Below are 9,011 nucleotides of genomic sequence, written 5' to 3' on the forward strand. Positions count from 1 at the left end.
GTCCAAGAGAATTATCACCTGAAGCTGAGAAAGAATTAGCATTGGTAGAAAAGAAAGTGCATGAAGGACACGTGAATCGTATTGATCCAAAGCTGGATTGCATTTTGGTTATCTTACCTTCTAGGCGTTCTCCTACTGGAATATTAATGCAGAGGGAAGATATTATATTGGAATGGATATTTTTACCAAATAAACCAAATAAAAAATTAAAAACTTATGTGGAAAAAATCTCTGACTTGATTTACAAAGGAAAATTGAGACTTCGTCAATTAGCAGGCATAGACCCAGCAGAAATTGTCGTACCATTAACTAAGGAGGACATTGAAAAATTATGGACAGAAAGTGAACCTTGGCAAAGAGCTTGCAGTAATTTTTTGGGAGAAATTAACAGCAAATATCCCAAAAGCAATAGAATTGATCTTATAAAGAGAGCTGAATGGATCTTGCCTCGAATTGTACGGCAAAAACCCATATCTGGAGTTCGTACATTTTATACAGATGCCAACAAAGAAGGAAAGGCAGGTTACAAATCAGAAAATTTAAGTAAAGTGGTTCAAAGTCCGTATAATTCAGTGCAAAAATCAGAATTGTATGCTATTCTGTTGGTATTAATGGATTTTTCAGAACCTCTCAACATAGTAACTGACTCTCAGTATGCTGAAAGAGTGGTGTTACATATTGAGACTGCAGAATTTATCCCTGATGCTTCAGAATTAACTTCACTATTTATTCAATTACAAGATACAATCAGGAAAAGGAATCATCCTTTATATATAACTCACATTCGATCCCATACTGGTCTGCCAGGCCCTCTAGCACAAGGCAATGAAGAGATTGATAAATTATTGATAGGAAATGTGCTGGAGGCCTCAGAATTTCATAAAAAACATCACGTTAATAGTAAAGGTTTAAAAAAGGATTTTTCCATAACCTGGCAACAAGCCAAAGAAATAATAAAGAAATGTCCTACTTGTTCCTTCTACAATCAGACGCCATTACCAGCAGGATGTAACCCAAAGGGTACTCAGAGAAATGAAATCTGGCAGATGGACGTGTTTCACTTTGCAGAATTTGGAAAATTGAAATATGTACACCACACTATCGATACTTATTCAGGATTTCAATGGGCAACTGCTTTGAGTTCTGAAAAAGCTGATTCTGTAATCACTCATTTGCTAGAAGTTATGGCCATCATGGGTATACCTGCACAAATCAAAACTGACAATGCTCCATCATATGTCTCTGTTAAAATGAAACAGTTTTTTGCTTATTACAATATAAAGCATATTACAGGCATACCACATAATCCTACAGGTCAAGCAGTTATAGAAAGATCAAACAGAACTCTAAAGGATATGCTAAATAAACAGAAATGGGTAACTAAAACCCCCAGAAATAGACTGCATAATGCTCTTCTAACTTTGAATTTTCTGAATGCCAATGAGAAAGGAACAACAGCTGCAGAGAGACATTGGATAATAGAAAAAACTACAGAATTAAATCAGCCTATATACTTTAAGGATGTGCTGACCTCAGAATGGAAACCAGGGTATGTATTACATTGGGGACGTGGTTTTGCTTTTGTTTCTACAGGAGAAGATAAGCTGTGGGTACCATCAAAATTGATAAAGGTTCGATTTGAACAAGAGAGACCTCTTAATTAGAGGAGGTGATAGTTCATCAACCAGCATGAACATCCAATTTAAACTAACTTGTATCAATAAAACATGCCTTTTCATTTCATCAGATAATAACTTGCCAAAAAGGAACATCCCCAAAATTAGTCTTGGGGAAAGGTTTTTGTTTTTGTCTTTTAGGAGAATGAAGGTTAAGGAATCTGAAGAACACTGGACAAATGAGACAACTGAAGAAAAGGGACAAATCATCTATCCCAAGAAACAGAGTGAAACGGTGTATGGGTATATATTATCTAAAAAAATTTTATGTCTTCCTAAATGTTTGTTTCTGCTTTTCTCTAAAGATTTTACACTATTGGTCTTCTAACAGTCCCAGTTCAATTAAAATTTAAAGCTGACTTTGGAGTTGGAGAATGGCTCTCTCCTTCTTTAAAATCAAGCATGTTGTTAAAAGGAAAATGCAAACTCCCTGCATCATGCCAGAATAAGAGCCATCTTCTGCTATGGTACAGGACAAAAGCAAAATTAATTAAGGGACTATTCTATTACTAATCTCAACTCTTTGATTCTATTCTGATTCTTTAAACTTTTCTCAAAGTATAAATTTTATATCAAAATTTACAAGATTAATATATATATATACATTTTAAACTTTGTTAAGATATGAATGGTCACATAGAGTACTAACTAATTCTAGAAAAAAGGCTAGCTGCATATATATGTTTTTGTGTTCGAGTCTCTTATCAGTTTTCTGCAGGAAATCATGGCCAGGCCTAACATCAACTGAAGTCTCCAGAAAGAAGATGGGGCCCCACAACAACAACAATTCCACGTGGACAATAATAATATCATTAAGCTGACAAACATCATCCATAGATCAGCTTTGAACTACAAGGTGCTCAGAGCAAATTTGAGATGACTAGCTGAGATGATCCAGTCTCAAAGACTACTTGAATAAGGACTTGAGATAAACCCTCAACTTTGGCATTATACACAGACTGGATAATGAAGGATATAGTTACCTCTCCTAGAATTTGACAATTAACCTAAAATTTTTCTTTCAGGATAAAGAAAACTTCGCCCATACCCAGCAGGAAGCAATTTTAAGAATACGACGCCCACATTCCCAAAGAGGTGGTGTGGGGCGGGTGGTTTTTTGGTCTTTTTAATGGGTTTTGGGTCTGGGATAATTTTCAGTATTTAGGGGGGTTGGTTACAAGTTATTGTCAAGGGTTAGGAAAAAGGCTAAGCAAAGGAGATTAGATTTAAAGTTCTTGTTTAAAAAAAAAAAAAAGAGAAAGAAAGAAAAGAGAAAGACAATTACTAGTTTTAAATACTTTACATTGGATTGAATTGTTTTATATTGTACACAAATTTGAAACTGATATTGTTAGAAAATGCTATATGTATATTTCTAATTGTATTTATTCCATCCATTTAACAATGTAATGCAAATTTCTGATCCTTGAATGTTATTATTATCAACTATTAGGATATAAAGAAATGAAAGCTAGTAGTTAGACATTATCATAGAACTTGTAGTCATATTGGATATGTTTTAAAAATTGAGCAGAGATGTTTTAGACAGGTCATCTTCAAACCCTTCAGAGATCTACAGAATATGGCATTTAAAATGTTTTAATAACTTAGAAAATTTTTCTTTTTTGAGACATGTCGGCTCCTGGCAGTACCAATCTACTTTAGAGAAAATATGGGCATTGAAGAAACTGCATATGGAGTCAACTTTCATTCTGGCAAAAGTTAGCCACTGGACAACAAAGTATCCTCGAATCAACAGGACAAAATGGACAGACAGATCACGAAACAAGGGACTACTGATTCTTGCCAAAACAAGTGTGGTTATGGCTTTATCAAAAGGCATCTTCTGAGGCCAGGACAATATGGCCCCATCCCTGAAGTGGCCTTCGCATCCGGAAAAGGTACGGTGCCCTTTTCTTCGAAGGCAGCTTAACAGGCAGAGGGCCGATGGATTCTGTTGTACAATGGAACAGCAGCTGAAAGCTCATGCCTCTCAAAAGTAGACTGGCATTTAATAGAGGGATGTGGAGAAGAAGGGGATGCTGAGATGAAGCCATATATACACAGCCAAGAAGAATGGACAGCTGAATTAAAAAACTGTCAACAATTTCCAGAATTTAAAATCCTGAATCATGACAGGACACTAGTGGAATTCAGGTGTTTCTGGTACGTGGACTGCTCTCACCCAATGTGAGGTTGAACTGTTGACCTTGTGTACATCATACTTCACAAATGAGTCTGTCAGATACACTAAGCCTATAGGCTGAAGATGATGCCCCAACACTGCGGAGAAACCTCAGGTGACTGCCCAGGCAGCTGGCTGTTTCTGTCAACTCACAAAATTTTTTTGGAAGTTGCTTGCATGCACTTCCTGTTTTTATTTTTGTTAGCTAATATTATTCCCTTCTTGGGTCTCTGAGGGAGTTGAAGATTAGTTAGTTATGGTTGAAGATTAGTTAGTTATAGTTGAAAATTAATTAGGATAGAAAGTACATTAGATACATCTTGGAATTATCAAAATAGGATAGATAACGGAATTATTTTCTCTGATTCGTCAAATACCTGTTTAGGTATTTATTACTTGTATATATTGTATATAGTTATTGTACTTTTGTATATAGTTTTTCTTTTGTTAGTCATAACCTTTTGCTTTTTTTCTTTTTATTAAAATAGAAAAGGGGAAATGTGGTGGTAATCTAATTGTATTGAAATATTATTTTGATTTGTACTGAAATATTAATTTGATTGTATGTTAATAAATAAAGTTGTCTGGGGGTCAGAGCTATTAGAGCCATAGCAAGAGTGTGGCGGTGGTGGCACACGCCTTTAATCCCATAGATATCTGTGTGTTCAGGGTCAGAGCTATTAGAGCCATAGCAAGAGTGTGGCGGTGGTGGCACACGCCTTTAATCCCATAGATATCTGTGTGTTCAGGGTCAGAGCTATTAGAGCCATAGCAAGAGTGTGGCGGTGGTGGCACACGCCTTTAATCCCATAAGATCTCTGTGTGTTCAGGGATACAGCCAGCATTGGAGACATATGCCTTTAAGACCTAGGGGGCTGTACATTCAGACAGTGACGAGGCAGTCATGTGTTTGGGTTTACAACCAATGAGAAGGCAGAACAACATACTTTAAAAATACGAACCGAGAGGAAGTAGGTCTCTTTTCGCGAAGCTGGGACAGCAGGAGGAAGGGTGAGATTTTAGCTCTGAGCTCTGACCTCTCGGCTTTCTCTTTTACATTGTTTCTGTGTTTCTTATTTATTAAGACGGTTGGTTACATCTACGACGGTTGGAATCTCCTTTATGGATATCTGGTAAACCAGATATCCATAAAGGAGATTCCTACAGGAAGCGTGGCCAGAAAGACTATGGTGGCTTCTTTAAAGCAGAGGCTTCCCGGTTCTCCGATTCTCCGAAAGGCAGAGGCGGGGAGGAAGCCCAAGGGGAGTCAGTGACAACTCTTTGCTAGCATTCATCTCAAAGTAAGGTCTCACTGCCAATGTTTTATCCTTTTAAAATTATTTTTCATTTGGTATGTATGATAGTTTGAATGTAATTGGTCCCCATAATCTCACAGGGAGTGGCACTATTAGGAGGCGTGGCCTTGTTGGAGGAAGTGTGTCACTGTGGGGGCGGGCTTTGAGGTTTCCTATGCTCAGGATACAGTCCAGTGTGTCAGTTGACTTCCTATTGCCTGCAAGATGTAGGACTCTGAGCTCCAGCACCACATCTGCCTCCATGCTGCCATGCTCCCCATCATGATGATAATGGACTGAACCTCTGAAACTGTGATCAAGCCCCCTCAATTAAATGCCATGGCGTTTCTTCATAGTAATAAAAACCCTAACTAAGACAGTGTGTGTGCCAGAGAGAGAGAGAGAGAGAGAGAGAGAGAGGTGGAACACACGCCGTGGACTAGGTATGGAGGTCAGAGAACAACCTGAGGAGTCAGGTCTCTCCTGTCACCCTGTATACCCTGGGGATCACACTCAGGTCCTCACACTCAGCAGCAAGTACACTCAGCCCCTGAGCCATCTCCCCAAACTTGTTTGTGTTCTTGTTTGTTTGTTTGTTTTTAGGATTTTGTTTTGTTTTGTTTTGTCTTGCTTTTTGAGACAGGATCATATAGCCCTGACTGTCCTGGAACCTGCTATGTAGACCAGTCTACCCTCGAACTCACAGAGATCAGATTGCCTCTGGAATTAAAGGCATGCACCACAGCACCCAGCTCTTTATTGTTATTGTTTTGATGTTAAACTTAGATGAAAAATAAACATTCATTTACTTTTTATCAATTGTATGTGTGTGAATGCATGTATATAATATAATAATAATTACACATGTAGTAACCAGAACACTATTACTCATCATGGCCCAGGAATTTACCATGGACATAACATTGGTGATTTTTTTTCCTCTTTAGATGGGGTCTGACTTTGTAACTTAAGCCAGCCTTGAACTCATTATGTAGCCAAAACTGGCCTCCAAGTCTTCCAGGCTCTGTCAGCCCAGAGCTAGGGTTATAGATACGTGCCACCATGCCCAGCCTGTGATTATATAATGTCACCACTCCTTCCTCATTTATTAGCTGAAGTCTTAGCTTTCAACTCTTATAAACCACATATGAAGCCCCAAAGACTCTTCCCCTGGAAATACAACCATGCACAGCATACAATGGTGCAGAGGGGGGATCATTTCTCCCCCAAAGGGGGGGTCATTCCTCCCCCAAAGCAGAAGTTGCCACATTCATGGTCTCCACTTCTCTCCCTCCACCCGCTTCCATCTCCCTCCAGTGGCCCTGTCTGTTCAATATGATGTTCCCAGCACTGGGTTAAAGAGCTTCGTGTACATCAGCTCACTTAGAGATCCCGACTATCCTGAGGTAGAGCCTGCCAGTGTCAATTTAAGGGTGAGGAAACGAAAAACACAGAAAGACAGCTTGCCCAAGGTCACCCAGTGAATGACAACCACAAATTTGGACTCAGATCCCCTTGACCTCAGAGGTCACGCTGCTGACCAGCCAGCCTTCTAAACCACCAAATTATTCTTTCATAGACACAGACGGTGACCACAGCAATCCTAGTCAATCACTAACTCTTCATCCTCCCCCTGAATTTTAGCCACACATAATTAAGAGATCAGAGAGGTGTGACAAAGCAGTGATTTGAGGCTAGAGATCATCTTTGTCTCTCCATGCTTCCCTTCGTGGCCCACGATGGATGTCTACTGGATGCTTTTTCAAAGAGCAAAGGCCGATTGGGAAGATTCCTAGATGTCAGCTTCGGGAGGCTCTTCCTGGGAGTCACCTGTCACTGTGAGAGCCAAGATCACAGGGTAACGGAACTCATGTGCTGGAAAGCTCAGCTGAGTCATACATACAACCCCTGGGACAGCAAACCACACGGGCAAGAATCCAGTTCACAGATGATCCACTTTTCCTCGGCTCCTCTCTTGAGCTGAGCCTACACTCTAGGAAACCATCAAAGTCACAGGTGAGCCCTGAGTATCAGATTGTTTACAAGGTCACAAGAAGACAGGGAAACACACAGGAAGCAACTGTTGAGGACAAGATAAAAATATGCTCAGTGGAATATAAAGAAGGGTAACCACCAGCCAGGGAGGTCAGCTGCAGAATAGGTTGCCGGGGAATTCAAGAAATTTTGGTGGGAGGCTGAGGCAGGAGAGTCATGAGTTTGAGGCCATCCTTTGCTGTGGGTTGAAACCCTCATCACAGAATAATAGTAATGATAAAGAAAAGGAAGCAAACAAATAATTCTAGGAGGAAAGTCAAAGTCACGAACCAGACTATCACTGCTCTAGAGGCTGCATAGAATTCTGGCCCTTTGCAATTTTCCACTATTTCATCTTCTTCCTACTCCATGTCTGTATCTGTATAACTTTCATCAGACAAAAGCAAAAGTATCTTTGAAAAACCAAACGACATAGCAAGGAGACACTGTTATTACGAAACATGTAGAATTGTAACTGAGAAAAAGCCATCACGAAAAACAGTAAAAAGCCAGGAAGCCATGGGTTGCTTCCATCCTCGGAAGATAGAAATGAAGCAAACTGAAAACCCAAACATTCCCCCAGATTCTTTCGGAGAGCTGAAGGGATAGAGAAGATCTGCTGACGGGTGGGCAACGGAATGCCCATGCCTACGACTTACCAGGAGGAGAAGCCATCCTGGAGCCAGCGAGGACTGTCTGGAACTCTCACCTGGAAAGTGCTGAGTCTCTGGGGCTAGTGTTAGAGCTGCGGCCTGCTGGGATCCAAGCCTAGGGCACTACACTTGCACAGCATTTACTCCAGAAGCCAGATCAGACTGGCTCTGAAGATGAGAGAAAATCCACCAGCTTCAGGCAAGGGGAGGGAAAAGTAACCCTTTCACAATAGGCCCCTGAAAAGTAGCAATTTTCAAAGTCCAGTACATTCTGTGCTCCTAACCAAGGATGGCCATGAAGGGACACTACTTGACTAGGGCCTTATCTTCCCAAGGGGGTCAGGGCAGAACCACAGCTCCAACCTCTTTGGCCTCCCAGTCTCACATCTGAGAGCAGAAAAAGAAAGGTCAAGAACTGCTTCTGAAAGTCACATCCCAAAGGCCCAAGCCCCCTGAGAGTCTTTAGAAAATTCCAGAATACTGCCTTGTGGTGTTGCTTCTCTTTGGACCACTGTTGCAATGATAAAAAACTGGTAGCATCAATGATAGAGATTTATTCTCACAGCATTGGAGGCTGAGGGTCCAAAACCGAGACCTTGTAAAGGCCACATTCTCTGCAGGAATCCCTTGCCTCTTCCTGGGTCCTGGTAGTCTTGACCTTCTGTAGCATTCCTTGGCTTTTACAATAAAGAAACACAATTTTACCTCTACCCTTGTGGTAGTTAATGTTCATTGTCAACCTGACAGAATCTGGATTCACCCTGGAGATGAGCCTCCAGGCATACCTGGGAGGTGTGAGGTTAGCCTCTGGGCATGCCTGGGAGGTATGAGGTTAGCCTCTGGGCATACCTGGGAGGTGTGAGGTTAGCCTCTGGGCATGCCTGGGAGGTATGAGGTTAGCCTCTGGGCATGCCTGGGAGGTATGAGGTTAGCCTCTGGGCATACCTGGGAGGGATCATCCTGACTGGGTTCACTGAGGTGGGGAGAGTCAACCTGAAAGTGTGTGGCGTCTTTCCCGGGTTTGTGTCTGAGACTTCACACAAGGAGAGAGAGAGCTGAGCAGCAGTACTCATCACTCCTCTCCCTGACGGTAGGCCGGTCTGAGCCGGTGCCTCTGTCCTCTGTGGCCTTCGATTTCCTGCCAAACGGAAAGCCAAAATCAGCCACT

At 41.2% G+C, this 9,011-nt stretch overlaps 1 protein-coding gene across 1 annotated transcript in view; it reads right to left on the minus strand.

The window, feature by feature from the left end:
• Positions 1 to 8,199, minus strand: part of Gpr55 (G protein-coupled receptor 55) — a 59,979-nt gene extending 51,780 nt beyond the window's left edge. Inside the window, exon 1 of the mRNA XM_006984193.4 lies at positions 7,850 to 8,199. Within this exon, the coding sequence (XP_006984255.2) occupies positions 7,850 to 7,865 (16 nt within the window). The 5' untranslated portion in view covers positions 7,866 to 8,199. The remainder of the gene's footprint in view (positions 1 to 7,849) is intronic.
• Positions 8,200 to 9,011: the final 812 nt, after the last annotated feature.

Source organism: Peromyscus maniculatus, chromosome 13, assembly GCF_049852395.1.
Source record: "Peromyscus maniculatus bairdii isolate BWxNUB_F1_BW_parent chromosome 13, HU_Pman_BW_mat_3.1, whole genome shotgun sequence".
NCBI lineage: Eukaryota > Metazoa > Chordata > Mammalia > Rodentia > Cricetidae > Peromyscus > Peromyscus maniculatus.